The sequence below is a fragment of the Leucoraja erinacea genome, chromosome 11 (assembly GCF_028641065.1).
Source record: "Leucoraja erinacea ecotype New England chromosome 11, Leri_hhj_1, whole genome shotgun sequence".
Classification (NCBI taxonomy): Eukaryota; Metazoa; Chordata; class Chondrichthyes; order Rajiformes; family Rajidae; genus Leucoraja; species Leucoraja erinaceus.
In genome coordinates, this window is record NC_073387.1 from 35,269,922 (window position 1) to 35,284,945 (window position 15,024).

The following is a 15,024-nucleotide window of genomic DNA, read 5'->3' on the forward strand; positions in this document are numbered from 1 at the left end:
CAGCATGACTGATTAGGATATTACTCATACATCATTTGAAATTGTCCACAATTTAATCGTGCCAAGAAGCAGCTGTTGAGTTAGTTGATCATTTTGCATTCTACTAAGCCTAGAGAAAATGCAGGCAGAGAAGAGTCAAGAGTGTTTTATTGTCATATGTCCCGGATGGGACAATGAAATTCTTACTTGCTGCAGCACAACAGAATATTGGAATATGTAAACATAGTACGTAACAGGAAAGAGGGGGAAAAAAAAGTTCAATAAATAACAAACATAGTGCAATAATAATGTAGTCTTTTGCAATTCAGAGCTCGGAGCTTATTCGTTGTTGTGTTTAATAGCCTGATGGCTGCAGGGAAGAAGCTGTTCCTGAACCTGGATGTTACAGTTTTCAGGCTCCTGTAACTTCTACTGATGGCAATGGTGAGATGAGTGTGTGGCCAGGACTGTGTGGGTCCTTGATGAGTTTGGCTGCCTTTTTGAAGCAGCGGCTATGATAGATACTGTAGTAGTAATAAAATTCCAGTTGAAACTTAATTCTATAATATTTCTGATCTCAAGCAGCTCTTGCCTCGCATGACTATGTTTTGAAGATAGTCCCCACTGTCTATGAAGATTTAAAGGAAAAGCAGCGTTATTCCTATCAGTACACAGTGGCACAAAAGGTAAAGTGGTGGATTTTTTTATTTGATTCACTGGCAGATTGTGCTTCCATTCAATATTACTCAGAATGGCCTTGGTGTGGGCAAGTTGGGTTGAAGGGCCTATTTCCATGCTGTATCACTTTTATCTATGAAAGCAGAATAAATACTGCTTATAATAAAAGGACAAATAATAAACTGTCTTGCTGCTAAGTTGTGTATTCCTAGTTATGTTTTATCCACATAGCTAGTAATGCATAATACAAAGGGAAATTTAATAATTTGTGTATTGATTTGGCCTGTTTTGAGATTGGCAGGCAATTAATAAGATTTGTATTCCAGTGGACAAAATAGTGGGATACATTATTGCCAAATGTGACATTGTTTCGGACATTAATTTGAGGAAATTAGAGCTTAGCTTGCAGTTTTGTGTTAATATTAAAGATTCTGCTGCAGTAGTGAATTCTTTGGACTGGCATGCCCTCTTCAGCAAAGACTACCAAACATAGAGGAACTTCCATGCTAATTGGATTAGCCTCAAAGTGGGAAACTAATTTAAAGCCATTGACTGTACATGAAGCTTTTGAGATCTTGGAGAGAAGTGAAAAGCAGTTGTATGATTGCACGTTTCACCTTGTTTCTGCACAGCGGGTATAGAAATAAGTGGGAGAACAGCAAGTACTGTTGAACTCAATTTTAATTACCTTTTTTAAAATTCAGTTACTGTTGAATGGAATATTGTTTGTATTTCAGGAATATGTTGCATACAGCCACACAGGGCGAATTATCCCTGCCATCTGGTTCCGATATGACCTCAGCCCAATCACTGTAAAATATGTTGAACGGAAACAACCTCTATACAGGTTTATTACAACAGTGAGTAAACATTTGTTTAATCATGGTGATATCATTTTATGCTGTTGTGCTTATCCGGCACAGTTATACAGTTTTCCGATATACTTGCCAATCAGGGATAATCAAATTAATTTCAAATTTCCATCTTAAAAAAAAAAGAAAAAAAAATTCCAATTGCTTTGCCTAATAACAAGTTCTAAGCAGCTGTTGTATGATATAGTTATTAATAACCCTTGGTGGTTTTTGAAGACAGCATTCAGGGACTTTGAAAACAGGGATTTCCTCTGACTCAGTGTTCATGGTCTGACTGTGGGTTGCCTGAGAGATTCCCTCAAAAATGAAAATAGACTGAATTACAATTTTAAAAAAGCACCGTGAAACAGTGGAAACAGTTAATAATTGAGAATGTTGACTTTATTTAATGAAGGTTGAAGCCCTGGAGTAGTGGATCTTCATCAACTTTTCTCCTGGGCTGTGCTTTTAAATTAAAGCCAGAATGATTAATGGGACAAAAAAGGCCTTTATCTCGATTAAGCATGTATGATATACAATGAATTTGGACTAGAGATGTGAACATAAAGTTGTCTCTTAGTTTTGGATGTAAATTTGGCTTAATGATTCCTGGGTACGTGTGGTAGTAAATTAAAGGTAGTGGAACTAGTAGTGGAAAAAGGTGGAACCAAAGAGTGAAAGCTTTACTTTGCATCTAACGAAGCTACAACAGACTTTGCATTAAATAATGATGTTGACAGCTACCTAAAGTGCATGTCCCATTCCATAGCGTCAGCTTTTTTCACCTTGAGTATAATCACTTCCAAACCTAGGTAAGCACCAAGGATGTCCTGCAGTGATTGACTCGGAAAAGGTCTGGCATCTCAACCTGCGCATCCATGAGACGTTCTAGACCATCAGCAGCAGAAAGTTAGACTTCCATCAAGTTTGTACGAAGGAACAGCAGATGCTGGTTTTGACCAAAGATAGGCACAAGTTGCTGGAGTAACTCAGTGGGACAGGCAGCATCTCTGAAGAAAAGGAATGGATGACGTTTCGGGTTGAGACCCTTCTTCAGACGGATGTCAGGGGAGAGGGAGATAAAGATAAGGAAATGGAGTGTGAAAACAGGACAAAGGGAATGGAGATCAAGGAAAATGTAGAATAGATCATTGTTAGCTGGGAGAAGTTAACAACAAAGTAAACAGATAAAATATATAAAACAACTTAACAACTATGCTAAACACTTTAACTCCCTCTCCCATTCCCGCACTGATCTTTCTGTCCTGGGCCTCCTCCATTGTCAGAGTGAGGCCCAGCACAAATTGGAGGAACAGCACCTCATATTTTGCTAGGGCAGCTTACACCCCAGTGGTAAGAACATTGACTTCTCTAACTTCAAGTAACCCTTGCTTCCCTCTCTCTCCATCCCTTCCCTTCCCAGTTCTACAACCAGTCTTATTGCCTCCGACTACATTTTATCTCTGTTTGCTTTGTTGTTACCTTCTCCCATCTAACAATGATCTATTTTTCATTTTCCTTGATGTCCATTCCATTTGCCCTGTTTTCACACTTAATTTCCTTATCTATGTAATTCCCTCTCCCTTGACATCCGCCTGAAAAAGGGTCTTGACCCGAAACGTCACCGATTCCTTCATTCCAGAGATGCTGCCTGTCCCACTGAGTTACCCTCACGTGGCTGAGCACATTCCTGAGCTGAGCACATCCCTCACTCTGCCATTACTAACAAGCCTGGGGAGTAGCCCTGGTTCACTGAGGAATGCAAAAGGCCATGCCAACAGTAGCATTAGACATATCCGATGATGCTGACAATGTGATAGCTTCTTGAAGCTGTAAAGCAGCATTACTCACATGCTAAATATCGCAAATGGCTTGAATAGAGCTGAGTGATCCCACGAGCTATGCAATTTCAGTACAATTGTGAACATTAAATGGTTAACAGGAGGAGGAGGTTCCTTGGAAATTGTCACTTTCAACATTGACTGGGTCCGGAGTGTGATTGTTAAAGAAAATAAACATTCACAACCACATTCAGTCAAACGTGCTGAGTTGTGGATCCATTAGGTCAGCCCATTCCAAGAAGGTTTGGAGAGGGTGCAGAGAAGGTTTCCCAGAATGCTGCCTGAATTCATCATATGGAGAGGTTGGACAATCTTGGATTGTTTTCTCTGAAGCATTAAAGACTGAGGGAAGACCTGATACCAGTATGTAAAATTATGAGTAGGAAGGACCTGCAGATGCTGGTTTACTCCGAAGATGGACCCAAAATGCTAAATTATGAGATGCATAGTTAGGGTAGACTGACTGAATCATTTTCCCAGGGTGGAAATGGCAAAGGCTGGAAGGCATAGGTTTTAAGGTGAGAAGGACAAAATTTAATGGAGATGTGTGAAGTAATTTTTTTTACTGGAGTCTGGAGTGATGGTGGAAGCAGATATGATGGTGGACATTTAAGAGGCTTTTAGATAGGCACATGGATATGCAGGGAATTAAGGGATAAAGATCATATGCAGGCAGAGAAGATTAATTTAACTTGCCATCGTGTTCGGCATGGACATTTTGGGCTGAAGGGCCTGTTCTTGCACTATACTGTTCTATGTTCACTTCCCTCTGAGATCCCACTACCACTGAAGCTCGTCACTGGCCAGTTTGATTCAACACCACATGATGACAGGAAATGGCATAGAATGCTGGATACATCAAAGACAGTGAGACCAAGAACTGGGCTCCAGAACCAGCTATGCTGTCGGCGAAACTGTTGCAGCTTAGTTTCAATACTGACATGTACCTGATAGTGTAGAAAATTGCCCTGTATGCCGTGCTCGCAAAAAGCAGGGCAGATCTAATCCTCTCATTGCTGCTACTCAGCACACACACTATCATCAGCAAAGTGATGGAGCTGTCACCATCCCGAGGAAACCAATTCCCTTAATTGGCACCTAGTCCGTCACTCTGAATAATCATCACAAGGTATTGAGTATAGAAGTTGAGTATAGAATCTACAAAATGTACTGCAGTTTCATGTGCAAGTTTTGCTGACAGCACCTCCAAACCTGTGACCTCTACCACCTGGCTACTGCAGAGATGTCTTTCTTCAGAGGACTGCAGCAATTTAAGTTGACTTGCCATAAAGGTGATTAGAGGTGGGCAGTAAATGTTGGCCTTGCCACTGTTGCCTAGATCCCGAAAATGAATGAAAATAAATATTCCATTTCTCCCCCCCCCCACACCAATTGATGGTACAACTCTTATTAAGCCCCATTATTAAGCCATGGTTCAGAGTTTTTGCTTGAATGTTGCTAGTAAAGAAGGCAAATGCAACGTTAGCATTTCTTTTGATAAGACTTGAATATAAAGACTGGGATGTAATGCTGAGGCTTTAAGGCATTGGCCAGTCTGCTTTTCGAGGATTGTGAGTAGTGTTGGGCCCCATGTCTGAGGAGATACAATACGAAAAAAAAATCACTTCTCCGTCGAGGTAAAAGATTGAAAAAAAAATTCCCTCAAACCCCCCACCCCCACATAAAAAAAAAACAAGGAACACTGAAACATATTTTTATCACATACTAAAAATAGCAAAAAAAAAAGAAAGGACTGTTGGTGAGGCCGCCTCTGTGGGTGGTGCCACCTGCAGTGGAGTATATAAGGATGAGAACTTCATTGAAGCTTACCAAATAGTGAAATGCCTGAATAGAGTGGATGTGGAGAGGAATGTTCCACTAGTGGAGAGTCCAGGACCAGAGAGCACAGCCTCAAAATAAAATGATGTATCTTTAGAAAAGAGACGAGGAATTTATTTAGTCAGAGTGTGGTGAATCTGTGGAATTCATTGCCACAGACAACTGTGGAGGCAAAGTCATTAGGTATTTTTAAAGCAGAGATTGACTGATTCTCTCAGTCTGAAGAAGAGTCTCGACCCGAAACGTCACCCATTTCTTCTATCCAGAGATGCTGCCTGTCCTGTTGAGTTACTCCAGCATTTTATGTCTATTGACAGATTCTTGATCAGTATGGGTGCAAAGGTTATGGGAAGTAGGCGATTAAGAGGGAATGATAGATCAGCCATGAATAAATGGCGTAGATGACTAGATGGGCTGAATGGCCTAATTCTGCTCTTATGACATGAACCCGTTCTCTCTCACTCCTCAGCCTCTCTAATGGACTGTGCTTCAAGAGTGTGATTTCAGGTCTCCTAGTTTAATCATCTTTGAACAGATACCTCTGTGTGAGCATGCTCCTTCAATTATGCTGTTTTCTGTGTCACATTCCCCCTTGTGATTTGGCCACTAATGTAATAAATTACCATTTTGTGAACATTGTGTAAACCATTCCTTTTCAATATCCTGGATGATCAATATTGACCATTGTGATTTAGAAAGGTGAAAATTCTTCTTCTTTGATCAGAGGCACAGAAATTCCAACAATTGATCTTTTGTTTGTTTTTTGAATTTTTATATTATTTTTCAAAACTAGGCTTAACTAGTTTCCAGTGCAGTCTCCTTTACCTCCCTCCACTATTTAATGAAACCATTGCCTTTGGAGCACTACTTGGAGCTTGAGTGCCAGTTGAAAATCTACATTTCAATCAGCTCTCTACAATTTTAGTACCAGTAAATTGCGAATCTTTTCACGCTAATCATTTAGCTAAGCAAATGTCTGGCGAAGCTTCCATAATGTGTCTTATTTGTTTCCTTGCTGTTCAAGTCAAGATGAGTTTATGGTTCATGTTTTTGAAACTGACAGTCTTGCTTCTGCTGTTCACTTTTCCAATCCAGCATGCCACAATTTTATGAATGAGAAAAAGATTAGCATGAATGAATGTTGAAACTGATAACTGTGTATTGGGGGGTATTAAGAGATTGAGATTCATAGTGTTTAATTGACCAATGAACTCTCCGGCTTGCTGCTGACCTCCTCAGAAAGCTGCCGACCGTGCTGTAGTAGTCTCTGTGGTACTAATTTCATGTTAATGTGCCAGTTGCTGTCAGGCCTTTACCACCCAACAACAGCGATATCATTGAGCAACCACCGCCATGGGTCACATTGAGCAACCTGCGCCATGGGTCATATTGAACTAAACTATTTAAGAAACCAAACTTTTTATAGAGTAAAAGTTAAGATCATAAGACATAGGAGCAGAATTGGGCCGTTCGGCCCATCAGGTCTGCTCCACCATTCAATCACGGCTGATATGTTTCCCTCCCAACCCCATTCTCCTGCCTTCTCCCCATCATCTTTGGGCAGCCTTGCTAATCAAGAACCTATCAATCTCCACTTTAAACATATAAAGGAAAACTGAAATATCTTAAATAAATGACAAAAAAAAAAAAAAATTATCTGAGAGAATAAGGTGTTGCACCATTTTCTGGGTGAAGTAAATATTATGCAATAAATATGGTTTAATAAACCATGAAATAAATCACTTCTAATACCGTGAAAATCTGCTCCCTATTTTGAACCATCGAATCACTAACCACTACATCTGCTAATTTCTGCATTTAACTGCAAATATAAATACTGCAGAAGTTGCTGTCTGTTTCAGGGCAACGACTGCAAACCTTGAAATTTCACTGTCGTTACGGTTCCAAAATTTGACCCATTAAAATGTATTGAATCTAAGGAAGCAGTCGTACTCGTACACTTTATCAAATACAAAATGTCTATTTTTAATTTATCTTTTAGTCCGAATTCGAGGCTTATGAAATAGAATGATAATCTTTCATTGATTGAAAATTTAAAGTGTGATACTTTGGACTAAACCTGCAATCAAAGACATAATTCTTACAGGTCAACTTTGGAGATTGATGGTGTTAATCCTGAGGATTGTGCATCATTGTTGCTATGGAATTAAGTGAATCATCCTGGTTCACTGAAAGTACCCAGGATTGTTTCCAGGGAGATTATCTGGTCGATGGCAGATGGTACATTGTCTATGGAGCAAACATTTGGGATAAAGATGCATGTTTCACACCTACAAAGTGGTGTGGTCATAATTTCAATTTAATAGAGTTAACAAATTGTGAGTTTGTAATTATCTATAAAGCATTTGTAAAAATTAAGTATGTTAGACTAAATCTGATGAACTTACTGAACCGAACTTCTATTAACATGCAATAAAGATTAATAGTGGTATGAAAACCAATCGGATCCCCACAGATAGTATTATTTTAAACTATTTATATCCTGAAATATAGTGTACTTTATCCACTTTTATTAATGTAGCTCTTAAGAAGCTTTTGTGACTGACCCTAATTTATTTTTTTAATTTGAAAATAGTTTTGAGATTCAGTCGTCTATTTGAAGTTAGAACTTGTTAGTCATATATCACTTTTTTAAGGGGCAAATAGTTGAGAGTAATGCATCCATTAGCCATACTGCTTTTCAAAAGAAAATCAGACAGGTGAATAACTGGTGGTAGACCGCTATAAACTGTATTGAATGCATTCGGAGTGTACATCTTAGAATGCATCATGGTAATTGACACGTTTAATACATCAGTTATTCTCCTGTCTGATTTTATTTTGCAAAGCAGGATGTTTAAAAACCTCAGGCACCTTTTTCCTTCCCCAAGTGGGTAGAAATTGTTTCAATGCCAATTTTTTTCCTGTCCATAATAACCTATCAATTCAATGAATGTAGTGGGAAATGCGCAGATGATGTTTTGGGTTGGGACCCTATTTCATATCAATGGCGTAAAGCAGATCTGGTAGAAAAAGGAGAGGGAAAGGGATGGGGAAAGAGCTTGTAGGTGATGGGTGGATCCAAGTGAAAGGTTTCATTACCAGATGAGCTGGGAAAGGGGGTGGGGGGAGGTGTGGGGTTGGCTGGCTTAGTGAAGGCTGGAGATGAGATGATAAGTGGAGAGGACAAAATGGGTGTGGTGTACTGGGTAGATGAGAATGGGGGGGAAGGGGTGAGGGGTACATTAAATTGGAGAAATCCATGTTCATATTCTTGGGTTGTAGGCTGCACAAGCAGAAAGCGAGGTGGTGTTCTTCCAGTTTGTATGTGGCCTCTCTCTGGCACTGGAGGAGGCTGAGGTTGAGGACAGATGGGTCTGTATAGGATGAGGAATAGAAGTGGCTTGTATCCGGGAGCTCCAGATGGCCCTTACGGACAACACACCAAATGTTTGGCAAAGTAGTCCCTTTACCTCTGGTCTCACCGAAGGCCATGTTGAGAGCATCAAATGCAAGAGATTAGACTGCGGATGCTGGAATCTCTGCAATCTCTTGTGTCTCCATTCAGCTGTTAATGTGAACACATTTAAATGGGATAAATGCTTGCTCTATGAAGTTTTTAAAACTATTTTGATTAGAATCTCTCTGCTACTGTACTGTAATATTCTTAATGATATAAAGCTGCTTGTAAATATTTTTTGCCTTCCTAGATTTCAAAATTGAATTATGTCCAAGTCCATTGCATTTTGACATGCATGCAATGTAACTGCTGAATTATTTGCTCATGTGCTAATGATTCTGAAATGTACTTGAATTTTACAACACTGTAAGCGCTCCAATTTTATCTAGTTTAATTACTCAATGAAGCTACGATTAAACAGTTTTTACTTAAATGGTTTAGAATTGCCTGGCTTGTTCTTCTTTTGCCTTTTTCATTTCTCCTTCCCAACTACTGATTTCATTAAGGCCTTTAAGGAAAAAGACTGAGGAAGAATTGTTGGTGTTCATTATTCATTTGAGAGTTATGGTATGAGTGCAGGCAGGTGGGACTAAGGGAAAAAAAGTTGTTCAGCACGGACTTGTAGGGCCGAGATGGCCTGTTTCCGTGCTGTAATTGTTATATGGTTATATGGAGATGAATTCACTAAGTGGATAATTGGTCTACCTTCGTGGAGATGAATAAAGTAACAGGCGACACATCTGACTTTATAATATCCAGTTTTCAATGTTGTAAATCCAAGTTATGCTGTTGTGGAACAAGATATTGAGCCGTAATCCCTGACCACAAGTGGAAATGGATGGTTCTGAACTATAGATTATACTGAAAGCTAGCCTGGAATTTGTAATGGCAGGACGTATACATCAATACTTTAATATTTTGGAAATGTGGTGGGAAACTGAACTTTTATTCCGTGTTAGACCTCAAGATTAATATTTGCCCCTATCTACACTAAGTTGATTAGGCCATTTAGTTATTTTTTTGATTGACTAAATTGTTGATTAGGAGTATGCCAATTCACTTAATTTCAGAAAATTAGTTTTGATACAGAAGGAAGAGGAGGAATAGGACTATTGGAATTTCTCTGTTGGGACCTGGCAGGGACTATGAGTGTAAAATACACCCTTTGACGTAATAATTAAAAAATGTTACTGTCGTCTTATTTTAGAAGTGGAATTCTCTGCCACGGAAGACAGTGGAGGTCAATTCACTGGATGTATTCAAGAGAGAGTTAGATATCGCTATTAGGGGTAATGGAATCAAGGGATATGGGGAGAAAGTAGAAACGGTGCACTGATTTTGGATGATCAGCCATGTTCATATTGAATGGCACTGCTTGCTCGAAGGGCCTAATGGTCTACTCCTGCACTTATTCTCTATGTTTTTAGCCTTCAGGTGAATTTTCTTCCAAAACATTGTACATGCAAATGTTATATATATAAATGGTGGTGTTTCTGTTGCAGAGTGATTCATTATATACTTCTTATTCCTTAGATCTGTGCGATAATTGGAGGAACATTCACAGTTGCTGGGATCATAGACTCCTGCATTTTTACAGCATCAGAAGCTTGGAAGAAGATACAGCTGGGCAAAATTCACTAGCAGTAACATATACAATTACTGAGCCAACCCAGTTTGCCAGTAACTGGTTTAAAATAAATTTGCATCATTTTTTTAATTTATGTCCGTCCATCAGCCAAGGTCATTCTAAGTTAGTTAGATCTTGGGCAATTCTGTTTTGTACAAGTGGTCATCAGGAACTGAAAAAATGTTATAACTGAGTTAGAAAATCTAACGATCAATCTGCACTTCTCTCTTTACTAATATTAAATTATATTCTGAATGAAACGGATGGCATGATTGAAGAAAGACTTAAGCTGAGAATTATTTGTGAAATGCAGATATATTGTTCATTCTGGCTTAAGTCAAGAACCTAACACTGGACAATGAATAACCACCAGTTTTTTAAAATGTTTTTATGCTACTTTAATTAAAATTGGGTATACGTAGAAATGTTTATAGTTTATTTTAACAAAGCTCAACATATTTGCTATCAGTTGACTCTGTCTTTATATTTCTGATGATCGCCAATCAAAAAAAAGTGTAGTGTCGTGGAAATGATCGGTTATAAATTCCTGAATTATTGAATTGTAATAAAATATCTGAAACTGTTACTATTGTATTGCGTGGTTGCCCAAGATAGCTTGCTCTGTGCGTAAATGACAAAGATATGCATAGATTAATTGGTGCATTACAGATGCTTAAAATAACTTGTTGCATACATAATATGACATCTTCAAGGGTATTATAAAATTATATGTTCTATGTTCATATTAAAATACCATTTTAGTACAGCTGCTCCTCCACCTACGATGGGGTTACGTTCCGATAAACCCATTGTAAATCCAAAATATTGCAAGTCGAAAACGCATTTAATACAATGCGATCATATGACCGGAAGCGACGTCGGCTCACTGCCGTTGCCCAGTGTTTGCACCATTGTAAAGTTGAAATATCGTAAGTCAAAGCATCGTAAACCGGGGAGCATCTGTATTGTTACCAGTAATTCATCACATTAAATATGAAAGTTTACTGGATGCAACATTTTATGCTGGAATCTTAAGTGTTAACTTGGAAGTTACACTTGGAAATGGTGGCGGAAGGCCCTGCAAGAGGTTTATGTTTGGTTTCCGTTCTAATTATTGAAAGTGTGTATTGGCAGTTAACTATTCTTCCCTCACATTTGTACTTTCATCAAAGTTGGTGACAATGAATGTGTAGTAGTACTTACACAGGCAGTCAATGCTTTTCACACATCCAGAGCAAGTACCCATTGATGGATTTCTTCCTGTGGCCTTACTTCCATAAAATTGAACTAGTTAAAAGGAATAAAAAATGTTTACCATAAATGGTGGTTCAAAAATGTAGTGGCACTCAATTTTATGAATTAGCTATTTCATTTGCTGAAAACATCAGCGGGCAAGGCAATAGAAGTGTGAAGGAAAAATTGCTTTTAAGATATAACATTTAAAAACTGGTGAAAAAGGGTGAATGGTGTCATACAGATATAATTTGCCAATGCATACATGCAGACTCTCTTGAATAATGGTATTAATCGTTCATCTAAAGGTAATATGAACTAAATGTTTCTTCAAAAATATTCTTCAGAATGAACAAAAATACTTTTCTTTATTAAGTGGCCACCTTCTTGGACCACAAAGTTCATGGTACAAGCACCCCAGCAATGCTGTTGTGTTGGGTCTTAACACAAAATATGATATTATCTTATATAAGATATTAACACAACAGTATGAAGGAACTGCACATTTATGTTTGTGTTAGTGTGTAAGGGAGATTTTATAATTTATATTGTTCACATGTATCTTCTGTCGTTCTCAGAAATCACAACATGGGAAGGTATTTTTGGAGAAGCCTCAGTAGTTGCTCTTGGGCCATCTTGCAGTGTAATGGAGGCAATAAATATTTCGTATGATGGATGATGTGCCAATCAAGTCTATTGGTTTGTTCTGGCTGCTGTCAAACATCCAGACTACGCAGAGTTGTACTCCATCGGGCATGAGGAGAGTATTCCATTACACTTCTGACTTCTGCCTTGTATACAACCCATGTATAGGGATAGCCTGCATGACATTGCAGCTATATTATTTATACGGGTGGTCCTGTTAAGTTTCTGGCAAATGGTGCTCCTCAGTTCTTAGATAATGTAGGATTTGTTGATTTTGCAAGAAAATCTGATTATTTTTTCCTGGAGTAGATGGTCATCACAATGAATGAGTGATGGATTTTGCATTCTGGCTTTCAGCTAGGTTTTGCAGTATATGGTCGAGATTGCTTTATTATCTGAGATCTATGAATGGAAGGGCACCGCCATTTATCAGAAACCTTGTCATTTCTAACCTGAGGTGTCATTAGCGTCGGAGCATTAGATTAATCTGGTGCAACTATTTGTTTCTTAATATCACATAAGCCTTATGTTTAGCACTTGCATGCTGGGGTCTGGTATCATTGAAGATGTGTACATTCATGAAGCCTCTTCCTAGAAACATAGAAAATAGGTGCAGGAGGAGGCCATTTGGCCCTTCATTGTGATCATGGCTGATCGTCCCCAATCAATAAATAGAAACATAGGAAATAGGAAATAAAAACATAGAAAGTAGGGCGGTTGTTTAATTGGTTACCTGCACTTTGCAAATATGATTTAATAAACATTTGAAAAATGAGCTGTAGTATATCTGATCACAGTTTAATGTGGATAAATGTGAGGTTATCCACATTGGTGGCAAAAACAGGAAGGCAGATTATTATCTGAATGGTGTCAAGTTGGGGAAAAGGGGAAGTGCAACGAGATCTGGGGGTCCTTGTTCATCAGTTACTGAAAGTAAGCATGCAGGTACAGCAGGCAGTGAAGAAAGCTAATGACATGTCGGCCTTTTTTTATGTATATATTTTTTCCTTCTTATATATTTAAAATTGCTCTTGTGAATCGCACCGTGGGATTGACTTTTAAATTTTGTTGTACCATGTGCAATGACAATAAAGAGATTCATTAATTCATATAACAATAGGAGTTGAGTACAGGAGCAAAGAGGTCCTTCTGCAGGTGTACAGGGCCCTAGTGAGACCACACCTGGAGTATTGTGTGCAGTTTTGGTCTCCAAATTTGAAGAAGGACATTCTATTGAGGGAATGCAGCGTAGGTTCTCAAGGCGGAATGGCGGGACTGTCATATGTTGATAGAATGGAGCGACTGAGCATGTATACACTGGAATTTAGAAGGATGATAGTGGTTCTTATTGAAACATACAAGATTATTAAGGAATTGGACATGCTAGAGGCAGGAAACATGTTCCCTATTTTGAGGAAATCCAGAACCAGGGGCCACAGTTTAAGAATAAGGGGTAGGCCATTTAGAACGGAGATGAGGAAAAACCTTTTCACCCAGAGAGTTGTGAATCTGCGGAATTTTCTGCCTCGGAAGGCAGTGGAGGCCAATTCTCTGTATGCTTTCAAGAGATAGTTAGATAGCTCTTAAAGATAGTGGAGTCAGGGAATATGGGGAGAAGGCAGGAATGGGGTACTGATTGTGGATGATCGGCCATGATCATATTGAATGGCGGTGCTGGCTCGAAGGGCCGAATGGCCTACTCCTGCAGCTATTGTCTCTAATCCATTGTGTGGGCCATAGACATATCAGTTAAAGATAACTGGACCAATAATCCGTCCTATATCATTGTCCAGAGGCCAAGATGATTAATTTCCTTCTAGGAATAACCACCACCTGTTGTATAAGATGTGACTGCAGACAGTTCAGTGTTTACTTTTGTTTCATTAATTCCAATTGACTTCAACTTCAGTGATCATTGACAAATTTTGTCAGATGCTGCCATGGAATCAAGGACTTTCGCTTTGCCTGTGGAATTCAGCTTTGTTCCTGGTTTGGACAGAAATGTAATCATTAGTTCTGGAACATTATTGTCCCAGTGGGACCCAAACTGAGTATTGTCAAGCAAATTAACCAAGAGTAACTGGCACTTTGAAGGTGACAGAGACCAGTCAATCAATGGTTATGTTCATAATTGATAGTAGATTGATGGAAGGTACACAAAAATGCTGGAGAAACTCAGCGGGTGCAGCAGCAGCATCTATGGAGCGAAGGAAATAGGTGACGTTTCGGGCCAAAACCCTTCTTCAGTCTGAAGAAGGGTTTCGGCCCGAAAAGTCACCTATTTCCTTCGCTCCATAGATGCTGCTGCACCCGCTGAGTTTCTCCAGCATTTTTGTGTACCTTCGATCTTCCAGCATCTGCAGTTCCTTCTTGAACACCTAGATTGATGGAGTTGTCTTGACTATGTTTATAATTGTCTTTTTGGAGATCTGTCATGCCTGGAATGAGCTGATGACTATGCTAAATCTCATTAACGGTCAGCATTTTCGCTGAGATGTTGTTGCGGTCAGTGTTTGATTATCTGGTGCAGTCTTAATATTTCCTAATATTGTGGTTATTTTGGTTAAGATTGGCCTCTGTAATGGTGGTGTCCATATAGAGCCTAATTTATCACATTTATCTGTAAACACCTGTCTTGTCTTATACATGGCGGTGCCTTGTATCAAGAAGGCTTGTCCTTCTGTAAGTTCTTTAATTGACCACCAGTTTGTACATAATTTGTTTTAATGTTTGAGAATTAAAATGGGTACTGAAGGAAGAAATATTTTCCAGCATTTTACAGGCTTCTGTCCTTCTGTTATAATTCATACAATGTAGGTGTGATATGGTTCTAATTCATTACTAGCTTGTGTGATCTTGTGACAATTCTTT

General features: G+C 38.9%; 1 protein-coding gene across 3 annotated transcripts in view; it reads left to right on the forward strand.

Moving 5' to 3' along the window:
* The window catches only part of ergic1 (endoplasmic reticulum-golgi intermediate compartment 1), a 74,246-nt gene extending 63,385 nt beyond the window's left edge, over positions 1-10,861 (forward strand). For 2 of the 3 annotated variants that reach the window (XM_055643013.1, XM_055643015.1), the window contains 3 exons: positions 562-665; positions 1,395-1,517; positions 10,182-10,861. In XM_055643013.1, coding sequence (XP_055498988.1) covers positions 562-665; positions 1,395-1,517; positions 10,182-10,289 — 335 coding nt within the window. In that variant the 3' untranslated portion in view covers positions 10,290-10,861. The remainder of the gene's footprint in view (positions 1-561; positions 666-1,394; positions 1,518-10,181) is intronic. The other variant, XM_055643014.1, reaches the window with a different exon arrangement.
* The last annotated feature ends 4,163 nt before the right edge of the window (positions 10,862-15,024 follow it).